The 21,109-nt window shown below is 35.9% G+C and overlaps 1 protein-coding gene across 2 annotated transcripts in view; it reads left to right on the top strand.

The window, feature by feature from the left end:
* The window catches only part of LOC125671608 (calcyphosin-like protein), a 58,130-nt gene that overhangs the window by 32,227 nt on the left and 4,794 nt on the right, over positions 1–21,109 (top strand). For both annotated transcript variants that reach the window (XM_048907438.2, XM_056162323.1), the window contains exon 2: positions 752–1,267. In XM_048907438.2, coding sequence (XP_048763395.1) covers positions 907–1,267 — 361 coding nt within the window. In that variant the 5' untranslated portion in view covers positions 752–906. The remainder of the gene's footprint in view (positions 1–751; positions 1,268–21,109) is intronic.

The raw sequence follows: 21,109 nt of genomic DNA, 5'->3' as shown, positions 1-21,109 counted from the left end.
CTTATACGATCCGCTCCTCTACAAGAGAGGTGGAGCGGATCGTAAACCCTTGGCTAGCGAAGATGGGTATTGGGTGGTATTCGTGTATACTAGTATATAGCTACTGGAATTTTCCTGTTTATTGTTACCTGGGAGTAATATTCACCAGAACGAATCCCGACGTTTTAACTCTTATTTAAGAGTTCTTCCTCAGCGCCGCAATACATTACAGCTAATGAGTTTCCTAGTATTTTAATTAGCATAGTGGTGGTAAGTAAATGCATTTTGACTTCTATTGCTTCTTGTGCATGATGAACAAAACAAAATCTTAAAATTCCATGGTAAAATTCTAAACCTAGAATCGACAATTCCGTGATTTTAAGGTTCTGCGTTCGGAGATTGACTCGCTACAATGCTGAAAAGACCTTCTTTGTTTTCGTTTCCCATATAGTGTACCCACTTGAGAACATCTTGGTCGCCTTGAAACACTCAAAAAGCGGTTAAGCTTAGACATATTTTAAAGACATTGATTTCTTCGCATCAAACGTGTCTCTCCCCTCACGCTAAAGACTCTGCCCTTTTTATTTCATGAACACAAGTCAGATGATACTGATGCTACAACGGACTAGAAATATTGTAGTGGCAATAAGCCATCTATCCGGATAATTAATTTTCACTACAGCAGGGTGAAAAGAGGAATTTGGGATCTCTGAGGAATATTCAATGAGCTATATTTCAATAGTACGAGATTAATAATTTACATTTTATCTAGAGACAGGAATTGTGTCATCGTCTGGATAACATCGGTACGCTGGTAAATGAAGAGCACTTATTGTCACTGTTTACATCTATAGTTTTCAAGAGATGCAATTTGCAGAAAATTCCATTACTAAAACGTGTTAAGCAGATATCACACCCGGTTTAACAATGGATGAGACAACTGTAACGTTGATTGAAGCTTTGAGAGACCAAGTTTTGAGGAAAGGCTATGGTGGCATGAGGGGTTTAGCTCTGGCGTTCAAAAGTCTGGACATCGACTTCTCAAAAAGAATTGTTTTTGAGGAACTGAAAGTAGGCATCGAGTCTTATGGAATACGGATGTCGGAAGGATATTTAAGGCGGCTGTTTAAGGCCTTGGATAAAGATAACAACGGGGGCATTGATTTTTTGGAGTTTATGAAGGCTTTGGAGCCGCCTTTGAAGAGCAGTAGGAAAGGGGTCATCAACGAAGCTTTCGACAAACTGGACGCCACCAAGGACGACGTACTAAACGTGGAAGACCTGAGAAGTAAGTTTTTATCGTATTGCAAATGAAAAGGTGAAGATAACGAACATTGATCAATCTCATAACTCCTATAAGGAATACAAAATTAAGAGTTGGGTAAACTCTTAGACATACCATGCATATGGATGTATAATAGGGTCAAATGCATGTGTGTCTTCTTTTAACATTCCAAAATGCACGGGAAAAATACGTGTGTAACTTTAACTTGCTAACATAATCATTATATTGAGGAGTATTAAGAAAAAGAAGAAAATGAACTGATCTTCTTTGTAAACATATAAAATGTCGTATAAGTTGAATTTTCATGGAACTGTTATCCGTTTATAAGTAGCGGCATAATTGATTTACAGAACCTAGTAGATTGCTTGATGACATTAATTTCAGTTTTACGCCTCACTGCCGTGTTCTTTTGTTATATGACTTAAACAAATTGTTGTAAAGATAAAAGCCCGGATATGACACGAATGCTGTCTAATAAGAGGAAATCAATAGAAAAGACAAATCCTTAAAGATACACTATTTGCATAAAATTGTGAAATAATTGCTAGAATAAAAATGCAGTTAGATAATGGGCGTTTAGACCAAAATTGATCAGAAGATTAAGTGTTCCAGTTTGAAACACTGAGAGGATGAATAGAAAATCATGTTACTATTTGTTGTTAAAAATCCATTGAAAGATGCTTTCCAAGAGAAATATCAATATTTGCAGATACCATATCATTTGTGATTTTAATGGATGTCCATACAGTCATGCAATAGATGTATGTACTCCAGATATATTGTTACTTAATGAAAATGTTACTAATCCTCAGACTAAGTACTGACATGGATATATTATAATCAGATAACCATCTGCAGCGTATTTAGTCAGATCAAATAAGCTAAAAATTTCAGCAGTATAAAATATTGATGGTGTTCAGCCTTTATCATTCCTTTTAGTTCAGCCTTTATCATTCCTCTTTATTTAGATTTGTACCGAATCGCTAGAATTCAAAACCTGAAGGCATGTTTTCACACTATCATCATTACAGACAATCATTCTTTTTAAGACATAAAATATTGTTCTGAACAAAGATAACTTGATTTTCTCTGGATTGTGTTTCATTTGGGGATACTTGATGGCAATGCGGGAGTACAGCAGCATAAAAGCATTACGATCTTTCTTGTCGATTGCTCAGTAGTTAACATGGTATATAACATTTTAGATCTTGTTTGAAGAATTCCGTATACTTCAACACGAGCAGAGCTTGTTTGTAGTTTGTTGTAACTAAACTTGCACTTTGTCTAAATGTAATTAGAACTTGTAGTTGTAAAATCGCAATGAGATTGTTATTGAGCTCGTTTGTGTATCTTATGGTGTACATGTAACTAGATCACAATGAGATTGTTATTGAGCTCGTTTGTGTAATTTGTGATGTAATTAAACTCATTGGTGTAGCTTATGATGTAATTAAACTCATTGGTGTAGCTTATGATGTAATTAAACTCGTTTGTGTAGCTTATGATATTATTAAACTCGTTTGTGTAGCTTATGATGTAATTAAACTCGTTTGTGTAGCATATGATGTAATTAAACTCGTTTGTGTAGCATATCATGTAATTAAACTCGTTTGTGTAGCATATGATGTAATTAAAATCATTGGTGTAGCTTATGATGTAATTAAACTCATTGGTGTAGCTTATGATGTAATTAAACTCGTTTGTGTAGCATATGATGTAATTATACTCGTTTGTGTAGCATATGATGTAATGAAGCTCGTTTGTGTAGCTTATGATGTAATGAAGCTCGTTTGTGTAGCTTATGATGTAATTCGATCACAGTGAGAATGTTAATGAGCTTGTTTATGTAGCTTATGATTTAATTAAAATCGTTTGTTTAGCTTATGATGTAATTATATCACAATGAGAATGTTAATGAGCTTGTTTGTGTAGCTTATGATGTAATTAAGCTCGTTGATGTAGCTTATGATGTAATTAAGCTCATCTGTGTATAGCTTGTGATGTAATTAAAATCATTTGTGTAGCTTGTGATGTAATTAAGCTCGTTTGTGTAGCTTATGATGTAATTAAGCTCTTTTGTATAGCTTATGATGTAATTAAGCTCGTTTGTGTAGCTTATGATGTAATTAAACTCATTGGTGTAGCTTATGATGTAATTAAGCTCATGTGTGTGTAGCTTATGATTAATTGAGCTCGTTTATGTAGCTTATGATGTAATTAAGCTCCTTTGTGTAGCTTATGATGTAATTGAGCTCGTTTATGTAGCTTATGATGTAATTAAACTCGTTGGTGTAGCTTATGATGTAATTAATCTTCTTGGTGTAGTCATTGTTTGCAGTGAACCATTGTAATCAAGATTAATAGTAATCATTGTTGTAATGCAATAAAAGTTGTTAATGTCATTGTACTTTGGCAATGTAATGTAATAAAAGTTTGTTGGTGTGATTGTAATCACCTCTTTAGGTTTGTTGGTGTCGTTGTAATCATATTTGAAAGATCAATATTTTAGTGAACAAGTTTGTTTGTAGTGTAAATAAAATCACAATGGTTTAAAATGTAAATATAACTAAACTTTTTGTAGTGATTTTAATCAAACATCTGTTATCAATCTTTACATTTGCAGTGTAGTTTAAATCAAGCGTTTGTGTATTGTTGCTGTTATCAAAATTGTTTATACACGTGGTGTGGTAGTAATCAAGCTTGTTTATACACGTGGTGTGGTAGTAATCAAGCTTCTTTATACACGTGATGTGGTAGTAATCAAACTTGTTTATACACGTGGTGTGGTAGTAATCAAGCTTGTTTATACACGTGGTGTGGTAGTAATCAAGCTTCTTTATACACGTGGTGTGGTAGTAATCAAGCTTGTTTATACACGTGGTGTGGTAGTAATCAAGCTTGTTTATACACGTGGTGTGGTAGTAATCAAGCTTCTTTATACATGTGATGTGGTAGTAATCAAGCTTGTTTATACACATGGTGTGGTAGTAATCAAGCTTGTTTGTACACGTGGTGTGGTAGTAATCAAACTTGTTTATACACGTGGTGTGGTAGTAATCAAGCTTGTTTATACACGTGGTGTGGTAGTAATCAAGCTTGTTTATACACGTTGTGTGGTAGTAATCAAGCTTGTTTATACACGTGGTGTGGTAGTAATCAAGCTTGTTTATACACGTGGTGTGGTAGTAATCAAGCTTGTTTATACACGTGGTGTGGTAGTAATCAAGCTTGTTTATACACGTGGTGTGGTAGTAATCAAGCTTGTTTATACACGTGGTGTGGTAGTAATCAAACTTGTTTATACACGTGGTGTGGTAGTAATCAAACTTGTTTATACACGTGGTGTGGTAGTAATCAAGCTTGGTTACAGTGTAATTTGATTCAGGTTGTTTGTTATCGAATTGTTATCAATATTGATCTCAAAATAATTGCAAAAAACATTTTTGCGTAATTTCTCTATTTTTAATAACAATTTTCCCTTTTTAGGTCCTGACATGGGTCATTCAGGTGACCTATTTCTATTCATTTTCGTCCGTTGTCATTCTTCGTAAACTTTTGAACATTTTCAGCTTCTTCTCTGGAACGGCAGAGCCAATTTCAACCAATTTTGGTATATAACATCTTTGGGTAAAGGGGAACAAAATTTGTGAATTTGATGGACCCTGTCTACCTGGGCTCTGAGCGTTGTGACAGAAACCTAAAAAATATATATATAACTTTCAAACATCTTCTTTACTCCTGGATTTAAGCAACGATCTCTTTACCAAAATTGTAAAATTCATGATCTCTAGATTCCTGGTTCATGTGCCAGGGTGTAGCTAAATTGGTCATACATAAGTCAGTCACACATGCATTATACATGTAGCTTAGATAATTTTCTTTACTTCTGGACATCAAGCAGTCAAACTGTTGGCATGATTATAATGAACATTAAACCCTCTACCAAGCTGTAGATCTATAGCTCTCTGGAAAAATAATGGGACAGACACAGAGCTAAAGATCCACCCCTTATAAAAAAACATTCGATTGACGGCGCAGAACAAATGCCCACGGTTGAGGTCTTATAATGCTGTATTCTTGCATCGCCGTTTCAAACATTTAATGTATAAAAAATCCTAACATATTTCCTTACAATACATTTTCTAAAGGTACCTTCAATTATTCATTAAAGCCCCATGCGACCCGAAAACTCGCCACTTTAAATGATTTCGTATACTATTAGTTCTCATTTGCCCCATTAAGCCAGAAACTTATTCCTTTCTAGAAACATTCACACTACAGAGTTCTTTTCCGATCAATGCTAAAGCAGACGATCATATATATATATATAAAAAGCAGACGATCATATATATGTAGCAGACGATCATATATATATATATAGCAGACGATCAATAAAATAAAATAAAAAGATATTTTAAAAATCGCTACATCAATGATCAACGGGCCATCTCATAGTCATGATGCCGTCTGTTCGTACGAAAGTATTAACGGTAGATCGGAAGCAGTGGGAAAGAAGTTTTGTTTCTCCATGCAGAGGGCAAGGGTGTGAATGTCATCGGGTTGATGGTGCAGAATTGGACCATACTCAATCTAATCCAAGTATTCAGCATTCAAGGACATCATCAACGTGGTCAACCCCAATATGGAGGATGTAGTAGAGGATCCAGGGTCCCCAGACAACGGTAGTTCAGATCCTTAATTTTTCTGAAAACGGTGAGTCTACAATCCCCATCCCTTAGCCCCCCACCAAACTAATTTCAATTATTCAAATTTTAACATCTAAGAATATCAACCACGTGTCACCACAAGTATGTTTGACCCTTTAAGTTCGCAAGTGCCCCAGAAACTCAAAAACAAGATATAGGGAGGGGCAGATTATTGGTATATCTCTCCTCTCAAACCTTCCAGGGAAGTGGTTAATTACATAGATGCATAAGGTCATATCCAGAGTTATCGATGGTACATGTGTTTGGTCAAAGTCACAGGAATTATCAAAATATATCTCCTAGGAGTTTAAGTTGAAAAGGTGAAGATAATGGACAATGATCAATCTCATAACTCCTATAATGAATATAGAATCAAGAGATGAATTTCGTCTTCTCAATGTAGTCAACCCTCACTCTTCTTGGGGTCAGCTTAACTATGAGCACTATTATGCATCAATAAAAGGCGTGGATAACGAACAGTGGTCAATCTCATAACTCCCACAAGGAATACAAAATAAAGAGTTGGACTAACACGAACCCTCTATACCTTTAATATTGGGTCGGAGAGTTTGCCATGTTGATAATTTTCCTCTAGTGGAAGAATGATGCAGTTACACTAATTAGACCCAGGGATAGTGCAACTTCTTAAAAATAGTATTCCCCATCTAAAGTTACACTAATTTATCTACATGTAGGCACAAATTATCTTGTCACAGAAGGCCTTACGAGCAAAACGCTTGTCGAGGAAATTGCTAGCTTAGATACAACGCACTCCTACTAAATTCTAGATTACTCTGGTTCTCATTTCTTCCACGTTTATGTTGACATGGCGCACCCATTAAAGATTGGCTACTAGATTGACCAACAAACGTAAGAAAATCAATAAGCAGGTCAAAACAGTTGTTTCAGAAAAAAGGGGAGGTTTATTTTGCACGACAACTTTTCCGTCTACAACATCAATTTGTTCTGGTGTGATGGAATACATCTATCAGATGACGGAAATCATATCTTTTTGTTAACAACGTTAAGTCTAACAGCCTTAACTTTACTGAATATCCCGACATTTCTTTGGTGCGACTTATCTAGGGCAATTTCGCTACTTCCTTTTCTGATTGATATAAAAGCATCCGATCACACATTGTGTATAAATATCCGTCGCATCCTACGCAACAAAAGATTTTGTCAATGGTTTATATTCAGCGAAAATGTGTTGCACTTTAACTGTTTTACATATTCAATCAATGTTTTATTGTCTTGCAATACAAAAAAGTAAAACATTGAAAGGGATCGTATAGCAAGACATTCGAATAGACAATGATCTGTATTTTAATGAGAATTTTATTTTTCAGAAGCAGGTTTCAAAGACGCTTATAGCTAGAGGGATTATGGGCAGCTTCCCATTCAGCGGACACAGGCATAACTCTTCAGTGAATCATATGATCCGAGACATATATTACGGAAGTTTTCAACTTGTCTGGTCTATAACCCCCCAATTTGCCTTCTGAGACAGGGTAGAGAGGAAATTTTACACATTTATGAATTATCAAAAGTGTGTAGTTCTAGACTGGGGTCACTCAAAGTCTTGGTGCCCACTCCACCTCTATACAAAGTAAGGGAGGATTAGTCCCGGAATACGTGAAATAGTACTAATAATAACCAGGCGCAATCTCTGAGAAACGGGGTAAACAGATAAACTTGGAAACTCTTCTAATCCAAAATTTGGTGATCTGATCATAGCTTGGGATCTTCGATGCCGGAGATCAATGCTCGTCCACTGCTTTAGCGGTTATATTTACACTGTTAGGTTGGTATTCGTGATAATCGCTGTACCCTGGGTTTATCCAGTGCAACCATCATGATGGCATCATCATCTTCCGTTACTCCATTTGGAAATTGTCTGTTCATTTGATTGTTATGATAAGGTTTGCTATTTGATTTAATAAATGGAATGTGTTTGTGTACTTTTTGTACTTAGAGTGATCTGCCCTTGTATAGTAATAATAACATGATTTTTAGCTCTTCTGAGCCGAAGGCTTAAAGAGCTAATCATATGGCCATATGTCTGGTGTGCGTCAACGTTTTGGAAAAAGGGCTATATCTCAAGAACCCCTTAGCCATTTTTTGTCAAATTTGTTACAGAGTATCCTTGGGCAAATTATCACCAAACTTATGCATAAGGATGAGGATAGGTTGTAGATAAAAACTTGTTCAAGGTATCACCCTGGGGCAAAGGATGTGGTCTCAAGGTCACTTCAAAGTTGACCTTAAATTTTGTTTTGTTAAAACTTTGATATTTTGCTTAGTATAAGGACTAGGATCCTCAAATTTTGTCAGTTGATGCATCTTAGGACCTAATATCATGTTGTCTCAAAAGTAGGTCATGGTGACCTAATTTTGGAATTTCGCAGGTAATTATTATTAAATGGATTTTGATGCATATCTAAAACACTTTTGAGCCTATGATCATCAAAAGTTGTCAGTTGATGGATCATGGGATCGTAAAGTGCGTCATGTAAAAAGTATGTCACCATGACCTACTTTCTGAATTTTATGGCTAATCATTTATGAATACATTTTAGGTTGTTATTTCAGATACCAAGAGGTTTAGAATCATCAAACCTTGTAAGTTGATGCGTCTAGAGGCCTCGAAACATTTTTTAAAGTAGGTCACAGTGACCTACTTTTTGAATTTTGCAGATATTCAAATTTCACATTTTCAATTTTATATGCATATTTTGGACACTATGAAAGCTAGGGTCATTAAACTTTGTCAGTTGATGCATCTTGAGTCTTCATAGTTTGTTGACTAAAAAGTAGGTCACCATGACCTACTTTTGGAATTTGACGGCTATATTTTAATATTTCAGATACTATTTGACTTACAATTATCAAACTTTGTCAGTGGATGTATGTTGAGTCTTCAGAGTGTGTTGACTAACAAGTAGGTCACCGTGACCTATTTTTTGGATTTTGACGGCTATATTTGAATATTTCAGATACTATTTGACTTACAATCATCAAACTTTGTCAGTTGATGGGTCTTGAGTCTTCAGAGTGTGTCGACTAAAAAGTAGGTCACTGTGACCTACTTTTGGAATTTGACGTTTATATCTGAATATTTCAGATACTATTTGACTTCAATTATCAAACTTTGTCAGTTGATGCATCTTGAGTCTTTGGAGTGTGTCGACCAAAAAGTAGGTCACTGTCGCCTTCTTTTGGAATTTGACGGCTATATTTGAATACTATTTGACTTGTCAGTTGATGCATCTTGAGTCTTCAGTGTGTCGACCAAAAGTAGGTCACCGTGACCTACTTTTGGACAGTTACATTTAAATTTTCAGGTACTATTTGACTTAACATCATCAAACTTTGTTAATTGATGAATCTTGGTTAGTGAGAATTTTTGTCTGTTCTACAATGTATCAGAAGAGCGATTCTAGGCCCATGGGCCTCTTGTTAAACGTTATAATGGATCATTTGTCCCCGAGTTTTTAGATACTTTTCACTAGTGCCCATGTGACCGATAAGGCCCTTGGGCCTCTTGTTCGTTATTGTAATTGTGGTTTCTTGCAATACAATACAATACTTAACTCAAGGTTGCCCCTTACATGTAAAAACCAACCATTGAATTTTCCAAAATTTTATCTAAGTTGATATTTTCAAAATTTTATCCTAAAACATAGAACAAATTCATTAAATATAACCGGGTTACATTTTGGGGAATTATGGGATTTATATCTCCTCTTTACAGCACCTGAAGGTACAAAATGCCAAAATTGAGAGAAATAACACAGCGGCCAAACGCATTTACGGAAAATACACAGATGGTTTCTCAAACACTATCAAACATACATTTTCTGACAAAAAAATGTCTGCTAATAATTTAAGATGACCTATTTCCCTGATTATACCGAGGGAGAACCGGGGGTGTCCATCGACCACAAATGAAGATCCGAGTTAACTAAAAGTGACGAAAGAATTAAATAGGTTACATGAGGAATACGTATTGGTTCCTGTGACAAAGCTTATAACAACACTGTCTTCGCTTGTAACTGTATTTTAGAAGACCTTGCCTTTACTTATATATTTGGTCATCTACCATATACTTACAATTCCCTTTCAAAGGACATCATTCATCAAAATCTCGTTTCGGTTTTGAATAAATTTGATATCCCAGTCAATGGGACGAATAAGAGTTTCCGTGCCTATACTGCATTCCAAAACTTCACAAACCCCTTACAAACAATACAGCATTGCAGGATCCAGTAAATGTTCTGCCAAGCCCCTATCTTTATTTTTCACACAAGTATTAATTGCTGTGAAGGAGAAACTTCAGATGTATTGTTCCACAACGCGTGCGAGATGTGGTGTAAACCAAATGTGGATTTTCAAAATTCCAAAAAACGAATAGTAAAATTGAACGTTTCCGAATTCTACAACATCAGAACGTATGACCTTTCAACACTTTACACAACCATCCCTCACGATAAATGAAACACTAGACTTTTTGACATGTCATAAACAGTAATAAAAATAGAACTCTAAAACATTTATATCTTGTGATCAGTCATATTTGTTAAACGCCTTTCTAATTCTAGGCACAAGCGCTGTAAAGTTCATATAAAAAGATGCTTCAATTCCACATTGACAATATGTACCCTCTTTGTGGTACCAAGTCTGCCAACAGTGTTAAAAATTTTCATGGGCACAAATTATCCTCCTATATTAGATGGTCTGCTTTTGTATTCTTATGAATCAGAATGTATTCAAAAGATTTTACATGAAGAGAAGAAACCCTTTGTTGTACCTTCAACTCGATATTTACATGTAGATACAACGACGACATTCTATCTATGAATACATATGCTATTCATTTTCGTTCACATATCGATTTGAAATATCCCAGTGAATTCAAAATGCAATACATCACACAGTCTTTTTCACCTGGATGATTTCCTGAACATAAACGTTAATGACAAACTAACGACTCCACTGTATGACGAAGTCATCCCAACTTCAACTTCCCCATCGTTAACATCATGTAGCAATATTTCTATATCACCTGCATAATTATGTGTGTCTTACAACCGATTAGACGATCGAGAGCATAACCATACGTTAATCTTTAAACCGAGACAGGCTACTGTCAAACATGTTGAATTCTAGGTTTCAAGTCAGAATTTCGTAAATGATATGTTCGTTTTAAAATCTTATTTGCAAATACAACCTGTCATTATGTCGAATGCTGTCTGACGTGTTTCATACCAATTGTTAGTTGCATACTGAGTTTTAGTACAGATTACTCCGTTGACTTGATCAAAATATAGTGTTCACGGCGGCGGTCAACGGGAAATGTTTACTCCTCCTAGGCACTTGATCCTACCTCTGGTATTTCTTGGAGTTCGTGTTTGCCCTATTCTTAATTTTGTAATCTTTATAGGATTTATGAGATTTATCAGTGCTCGTTATTTTCACCTTTTTCTTATATCCTTTTATTATAGTGCTGTACAAATATGCTAATTTTCTTCACTCACTGTCATACCGGTATAGTAAAGGAGTAACGGTAAGTATCTCAGTAATTCCCAAACAGCCATCGGATCTACAAAGGCTCGAGTAAAGTAGCCAGTTTTTCTATCAATGTTCACTACTTCAACGTTTTCATATCATTTTGTAAATTACCGGGTGGTTAGGTCACTGGCATCGCAACCGGGAGGCATCGACCACGGCGCCGCGTCAAACCCAAGATGTTTAACATAGGTGGTGACTGTTCTTTTGCCAAGAACCGGTATTAAAAGTCAAATTCATAGGTCTTTCCCACATGACCTTAAAAACGGAATTTCTTTTTCATGGTAGGCGTTGAAACGACTGCTAGGGCCGTAAGCGCCATGCATATGTTATGTTTGTGTCACTTCACCTAAAGTTGATTACTTTTTCTACAAGTGGAACGTAAAACAACAAACAAACCAAACCATTTGTCGTGTCAAACAACGCGCTACATACACAAACAAACCAAACCATTTGTCGTGTCAAATATCACGCTCCATACACAAACAAACCAAACCATTTGTCGTGTCAAATATCGCGCTCCATATACAAACAAACCAAACCATTTGTCATGTCAAATATCGCGCTCCATACACTGTTATGAAATAGACATCAGTGGCGGATCTAGAGGGTTGCACTACCAGAACCTCCTTTAGTTGAAAATGTTGAACAAATATGGTCGGGTTCTTTTCGTCATTTTTTGTGTCTTTAACCTCCATGTTTTGGGCGGAAATGATACATACTTGGATCGCAGCTTTTCTGGATCTGTCCATGAGACTGCATACAATCTATAAAATTCCTTATTGGATTTTTATCTAAAGAATATTTTGACTATCTCCCAAACGAAGTATTATAATTCGAAACAGAGTGGCTACAATTCATGGCTTGTCATTTTCATGTAGAAACAATTATAATACTATGCATTTGGGGGTGGGATGGTAATACTAGAGTTTACTTGTATCTTCCAGACCTGAATCGCGCATACTCTATGTTTCCTAAAATTCATTGCTAACTAATTAGATTATGCTACACTAATAGTTGTTACAAAATGTAAATAAATCATGTGCATGATATATTTTTCAAAAAACAAGTCACACTACTAATCAAGAGTAACTATATCCTCAAGAGTCAATTCCCATGGTTCATCGGATCTACTCATTTTTGTAGAGGGAAATAGGAATTGTGTTCGTCATCTTAAAATTCCTTTTTAAAACCCACACCTACACAGAACACTTGACACCAGTATAAGAAATTCAAAGACAAAATACGATGATTTCTAAGCAGTGTACAATGTAGATTGTGTGTTAATACTATTGAAGAAGTGAGCAAATTACGAATGTTTGGACTTTAAAGATGCCTATTTTTAATACTAACTGTTATAACTAAAGGTGTTTTTTTCCAGTATTTGTTTCATCCCAATTCATGACATGTTAACGTTCTTCAAGAAATTTATAATAAATCTGTCTGCAGAATTGACGCATGTGTTTCGACTACAAATTAAGATTGTGATTCATTTCGTGAATCTAGAAAATGGCTTCTGTACACGAGAAAAAATTGAATATCTAGACTTTGTGGACCCACTTAGAGCAAGGTTGACATTCAGAATGCCCTCACATGATATAATTGCAACTAAAGATGTTAATGCACTTTTATTAGAGTGTGTGATTACTAGTCTGGAAGACATTGAAACAGAAGAATAGGAAGAAAAGAAATCGTTTTATTGATGTTGCAGTTCTTGGATTCTACAGTTACATCTCGTGCTGTTTGTTTCTTGCTTACAGACATTAAATCACCATTGTACAATTGAAGCAACCTTTTGGGAAGAAGATTGGTTCTAATTAAGTATTACATTCCCATGGTAATTCAACATACAGCAGTGTGTAGGACATGATAAACGTATCTTTCCCTATAATATGGAATCAGTAGTCCATAATTTTATTAATGAATCCAATTTGATTTATTTATTTAGATAACCAGGACACGCCCCTTTGACACGCCCCTTCACAACCTCTCTTGTCATCTTACCGATTTAAAGTTGTAAAGAAGATGATGTTGTAAAGCCTTTCCTGTACCATCTCAAACCAATGTTGTTAATATTGCAGAATAGTACCTTCGTGATATTTGATATCGTTTGCATAATGTGCATACATGTAAGTTTATCACTTGACCTTTAAATAGAACTGAGGGGTCCCCCTAAATATCTCTCAGGTATTCATTGCATATCTAATGAACTCACGGCGGGTGTGACCGGTCGACAGAAGATGCTTACTCCTTCTAGGCACCTGACCCCACCTCTGGTATATCCAGGGGTCCTTGTTTGCCCAACTCTCTCTTTTATATTACCACCGCGTTAGTTTAGATGTTAGAGTGTTCGCCTTTCGCTGCCGGGTTCGAATCCCGGCCACGACAAATCTAAGTCGTTAAAACAGGTAGTGATATTTCCATTGCCAAATGCTCGGCATCAGGTGTGCATGTCACGGGTATTCGGAAATGACCTTAAAAACGGATGTCCCGTGTCACAGTAGGTGTGGCATGCTAAAGAACCCACACTGCTCAATGGCCGTAAGCGCCGATCAAAGGCCTAAATTTGAAGCCCTTCACCGGTCTTGGTGACGTCTCCATATGAGTGAAAAATTCTCGCGAGAGACGTTAAATAAGATACAATCAATCAATCAATCTATTTAGTTATCTTCACCTTTCATATTTAAAAACTTAGAAAATTGGCTCAGAGGTCACAACATTTCTCTCGGCTTAAAACAGTGATAGAGGGACAACCTTAACTCAAAATGTGAAACGTTGTCCCATTGTATTCCCTGAAAACTTTGAACCCTTTTGTGATTTCACCTTCACTTCAAGGATCATAGTTTGAACAAAATGGACTTTACACAAGATGAAACCTTTTTTTAAATATTCAATGTAAACAAATGTTAATTGCAGTCCCGTTGTGACCCTTAGAATCATAGTTTGAATTAACTTTAATCTGAAAAAATTACTTTAGATAGATTTTGTTATTCCTAAACCTGTGATTCTTGAGAGGTGATTTACCACTTATCTCCCCTTTAGAGGGGAAGAGGTCTGGTAATTCATTTCAACAGAAGTAACTCCTCTTACCCAGGGATACACAGTGCCAAGAATTTCTGCAATTAACCCAGTGGTTCTAAAGTATAAATCGCTAAAATGTGGAAACCTAACAGGCGATGTACAGTTTTTAAATCGAGGCAAGCTACTGACAAACAAGTTGATAGTGCAGGGGTTTCAACAGTCTCGTTTAAAGTCAGTATTTAGCAAATTCTATGGTCGTTATAACGATCTAGTTCGTCAATACAACCTATCATTGGGTCAAATGCAGTCTGGCCGACAGGGATGCTTACTCCTCCCAGACACCTGACTACGGATAACTCCATTTACCTGATCAAGATATAGGGCTCACAGCGGGTGAGACCGGTCAACAGGGGATGCTTACTCCTCCTAGGGCACCTGATCCCACCTCTGGTGTGTCTAGGGTCCGTATTTGCCTAACTCTCTATTGCTTATAGGAGTTGTGAGATTGATCACTGCTCGTTATCTTCATCTTTCACAGATATTGATCAGAGCCAACATTAATACATTAATAAATTGATATTACAGCCTAGGAGGTTTCAACACTCTCGTATGAAGTCATCATTTCGCAAATTCTATGGTCGTTATAATGATCTTATTTGCAAATACATGCTGTAATTAGTCAAATGCTATCTGACGTGTTTCATACCGATTGTTAGGCCATTGCATGCTGATTTTGTCTATTAACAATGATAGCTTTCATTCATATGTCGATTTGATATATCCCTGTGAGCTCGAAATAAAGGACACCACAGAGTCGTCCACTTCTGCTTCATACTGTTTCATACTTAGATATTTTATTAAAATTAGACATTAACGGCAAACTGACAACTCAACTGTATGACAAACGGGATGATTTCAGCTTCTCCATCGTCAACTTCCCATATTTGTGTAGCAATATTCCATTATCACCTGCATATGGTGTTTATATATCTCAACTGATTCGATATGCAAGAGCTTGTTCTGTGTATAGTCAGTTTTTAAATCGAGGTAAGCTACTGACAAACAAGTTGATGGTACAGGGATTTCAACAGTCTCGATTGAAGTCAGCATTTCGCAAATTCTATGGTCGTTATAACGATCTAGTTCGTCAATACAACCTTGCATTGGGTCAAATGCTGTCTGACGTGTTTCATACCGATTGTTAAGCCGTTCTTGGCACACTGATTTTGACTGCGGATAACTCCTTTTACCTGATCAGGATATAGGGCTCACGGTGGGTGTGACCGGTCAACAGGGGATGCTTACTCCTCCTAGGCACCTGATGCCACCTCTGGTGTGTCCAGGGGTCCGTGTTTGCCCAACTATCTATTTTGTATTGCTTGTAGGAGTTATGAGATTGATCACTGTTCGTTATTTTCACCTTGCATTAAACAGTGTGATAATTATGTACAGTAGGGAAATCGTTAAACAATGTGATAATCAAGTACAGTGGGGAAATCATTAAACAATGTGATAATCAAGTACAGTGGGGAAATCATTAAACAATGTAATAATCATGTACAGTGGGGAAATCATTAAACAATGTGAGAGCCATGTACAGTGGGGAAATCATTAAACAGTGTAATAATCATGTACAGTGGGGAAATCATTAGACAATGTGATAGCCATGTACAGTGGGGAAATCATTAAACAGTGTAATAATCATGTATATGGGGAAATCATTAAACAGTGTAATAATCATGTACATGGGGAAATCATTAAACAATGTAATAATCATGTACAGTGGGGAAATCATTAAACAGTGTAATAATCATGTACAGTGGGGAAATCATTAAACAGTGTAATAATCATGTACATGGGGAAATCATTAAACAGTGTAATAATCATGTACAGTGGGGAAATCATTAAACAATGTAATAATCATGTACAGTGGGGAAATCATTAAACAGTGTAATAATCATGTACAGTGGTGAAATCATTAAACAGTGTAATAATCATGTACAGTGGGGAAATCATTAAACAGTGTAATAATCATGTACATGGGGAAATCATTAAACAGTGTAATAATCATGTACAGTGGGGAAATCATTAAACAATGTAATAATCATGTACATGGGGAAATCATTAAACAGTGTGATAATCATGTACAGTGGGAAAATCATTAAACAATGTAATAATCATGTACAGTGGGGAAATCATCACACAATGTGATTGCCATGTACAGTGGGGGAATCATTAAACAATGTGATAATCATATACAGTGGGGAAATCATTAAACAGTGTAATAATCATGTACAGTGGGGAAATCATTAAACAATGTAATAATCATGTACAGTGGGGAAATCATTAAACAATGTGATAATCATGTACAGTGGGGAAATCATAAAACAGTGTAATAATCATGTACAGTGGGGAAATCATTAAACAATGTGATAATCATGTACAGTGGGGAAATCATTAAACAATGTGATAATCATGTACAGTGGGGAAATCATTAAACAGTGTGATAGCCATGTACAGTGGGGAAATCATTAAACAATGTAATAATCATGTACAGTGGGGAAATCATTAAACAATGTGATAGCCATGTACAGTGGGGAAATCATTAAACAATATGATAGCCATGTACAGTGGGGAAATCATTAAACAATATGATAGCCATGTACAGTGGGGAAATCATTAAACAACGTGATAATCATGTACTGTGGGGAAATCATTAGACAATATGATAACCATGTACAGTGGGGAAATCATTAGACAATATGATAATCATGTACAGTGGGGAAATCATCAAACAATGTGATTGCCGTGTGCAGTGGGGAAATCATTAAACAGTGTAATAATCATGTACAGTGGGGATATCATTAAACAATGTAATAATCATGTACAGTGGGGAAATCATCAAACAATGTGATAGCCATGTACAGTCGGGAAATCATTAAACAATGTGATAATCATATACAGTGGGGAAATCATTAAACAATGTGATAACCATTTACATTTATGACTTAATTCTAGATCAGTTTGTACTTTGACAAGTCTAATGCCTTCTACATGTGGAAAATTAAAGCATGCAAAAGATTAAATGTTTTATGATTGTTTAAGCACACCCTTGGTAGACATTCTTTGGTGTAAATATATTTCGTATTTATTCGACCCATCTTACAACATGCAGCTGTTTTAGATATTATGCGAAGGAAAATGCTGAATTACAGAAAAATATGCAAGTGGAAATAGCTAGTAGCATGACTAGTGTAAGACGTTCCTTGAAATCTTGTAAGGATTTGGCAAGGAACGGTTACATTTTCTAACACCTTCAGCCTGTCCTACAAATGAAATCAAATTATAGGATGAGATGACTTATTGTATTATACAATCCTGAAATTGAAAGTCCTTTTATTCTGATTTTTGTTTGCCAACATGAAGAACAATATCGTATTACTGTGAATAGCGTCTACTCTGAACTGTAAAATCGTGGAAATAGCTGAATCCATACTTTGCTAAAATCATGTCCGTTAGTCGCCATCTTTTTGGGAAAAATCCAAAGGATTTGTGTATTTTGAGATGGCAACTTTGTTATGTAACTTTTTAAAAACAAGTATTCGAATCTTTTATTGAATGGTCCCATGATCGGGCTCCTTATGCATTTAAAAAAGATGAAGCATCCGTGAATTTATTGCAGCGTATCCATACACTTGGTGGGATAAAGAGGAAAAATATTGTTTTATTACCTTTTGACCTTTGGGTTGACCTCACGGAGAGACATAACTTAAATATACTTTTAGCAATGTGGGAATAGGTCTATAATCTTAGTCAGGGTCAAAACTTCTCCCCCAGACTCGGTAATTAAGTTAAAATAGAAGAATAATATCGTAATTGTGAAATTAAATTAAAATAGTTAAGTGCTTGAAATAAAAAATACTTCAATTGCGCAATTCTGCAAGTACTTTGAATACTGTTTTCATCCGACTATGGTTTCGTGTCCTATATATATTAATTTTGTACTAAAGAGAATTTTCTTTAGCGAAAGTTGTCCTACATTTTATTTTTCAAGCTGTGAGTAAAGATTTAAGAAAACCGTTTTGAGAGATGGGTGTGACCAGTCAACAGGGGATGTTTACTCCTCCTAAGAACCTCATCCCACCTCTGGTATTCCCACTGACCAGGCCACGTGTTTGCTGTATTGTCGATGATGTATTCTTCATAGGATTTATGAGATTTATCACTATTGGTTATCTTTAGCTTTTTTCCTTAATGCCGTGTCGAGTGGCAAATATTGCCTACTCATATAATACAAATTGTTAGATATTCTTCTCAGGCCAATCATATATAATATCTACAAAGAGTTTTTGTAATACCATTTGTGGCACACTGATTTTGACTACGGATAACTCTTTTTATCTGATCAAGATATAGAGCTCACAGCGGGTGTAACCGGTCGACGGGATGTTTATTCCTCCTAGGCACCTGATTCCACCCCTGGTATGTCCAGGGGTCCGTGTTTGCCCAACTATCTATTTTGTATTGCTTATGTGATTTATGAGATTGAATATGTTCGTTATCTTCACCTTTCATGTAGAAGTCAAATGGCATATGAACAAGTAAAGACAATCTCATAAATCCAATACAAATTCAAGAGTAGGGAAGGGCGGACCCCAGAGCACACCAGACGTGGGATCAAGTGCCTAGAGGAGTAAGCACCCCCCTGTTGTTTTGTTTTGAACACATTTTACGAATAATAAAACGGATTGGAGACATGTTCGGCTCTTCTCCTTTAAAAATATTACAATATATAATGCCATGCGCGTTGGATACAACAGATAAATAGCAGATGAAGTAAGGTTATATAACATAGTACACAGGGGCGGATCCAGGAATTGCGGTTACGGTGGCGTCACTTTATGAGGCAGGGGGTCTGGGGGCCGCCTTGAGGTTCCCAGTGGGTCCAGGGTGAAGCCCTGGTGGGGACCAGGGGCGAAGCGCCTGGATTTTCTAGGGCTTGAAATATCTCTCCTACTTAAGTCATTTGTAATATTTTCTATCGTTTTTAATAAGGTGAAATTAGTCAAATGACGAAAATTTTAAGGGTTTTTGAAAAAAAATAAGTTCTCCCAATAAAGTAATTCAAGAAATCAAAAGATTTTGTCATTTATTTCTCCGGGAGTTGAAGAAATTATGGCTTCTATTATCGTTTAGTACATTTTTGTAAACAAGATAACACGATTTTAAAATTCTAAAATTTTAGGGGGCGCGCGCCGGCTGCGCCCCCCACCCCTAAATCCGCCACTGGTACATAATGTTTACTTAAATCTAAGGGAATTCATATACGAACAGCAGCAAATATACTGGTGTTGGTTTGCAATGACAAATTTGCATTACCCCATAATACACTTAATGATCAAAAGTATTTCTGCACTGCTATTTTTCACTATAAATCCATTCCAACTTTCATATAATTAATGTAATGAAATTTTCAGAATATATGCAGAATTCACTCAAGATCCATGCCAAATGCTACTCTTATTGTTATTTATATATAATTTTTGTGGGTTGATTTATGAATTACGAGGTATATTTTTTGAAATGCTAATTGATATGAAAAGTGTATGATTAATTTCAAATAAAGTTCATACAACATGATTAACCTAGTGAGTGTTAAAAACTGTTACACATAGAGAAAAAACAACAATATCAGATTTAAATCTTGGTGATAATGCATGATTTGTGAAATTTTATTGGTGATGGCTGCAGTGGAAATATTTTTTTAAATTGTATTTATACAATGAATTATAAGGTGAAAATTAGCAGTGCAGATATACTTTTGACCCTTGAGTATAGTAGGTCTCTGTCTATGTTAACCAAATCAATTCTGAATAGTCGATTGAAAAGAATATTTCTAGCATTTTTATAATTTTTACAAGCAAAAATTAATTGATACACATCTTCATTTTTACTACAAGAACAATGAGGGTGATTACTAATGCTACTCTTATGTAAATCATAATTGAATAAACGTTTATATTGTAGTTTAGGGTATGATATTTTTATAATGTTTACCAAGTGAAAATTACGGTGGCGGATTGAAGACATTAGAAGTTCTGTATGACCGGTCACACCCGCCGTGAGCCCTATATTAATATAATGTAATACTGTAATGTAATACGTAATCCAAATCAGGATACTTTGTTGTTGTTGTATATTGCGGGACGGTCGAGAATTTTTCACTCATATAGTGACTATCACCGGTGAAGGCCTACATGTATGCTCGGGAGGGAGGGGTCTTTATCGTGCCACACCTGCTGTGACACGGGGCTTCGATTTTTGTTGTTCATCCGAAGGACCGCCCAGTTTAGTCCTCTCTTACGACAAGCAAGGGGTTACTGATGATCTATTCTAGCCCGGATCCCCACGGCAACAAAATCAGTATGGAAATCTAATAATATTGATATTATTATTAATAATTAATTAATATTATCCACATAGTAGAGTATGCATGATGATGTACACCGAGTAGCAAGCTATATATTCTCCTGACTGCATTCTATATGTC

The sequence above is a fragment of the Ostrea edulis genome, chromosome 4 (genome assembly GCF_947568905.1).
Source record: "Ostrea edulis chromosome 4, xbOstEdul1.1, whole genome shotgun sequence".
Lineage (NCBI taxonomy): Eukaryota > Metazoa > Mollusca > Bivalvia > Ostreida > Ostreidae > Ostrea > Ostrea edulis.
The sequence above is the reverse complement of the archived record's forward strand: the minus strand, read 5'-3'. Positions and strand labels throughout refer to the sequence as shown.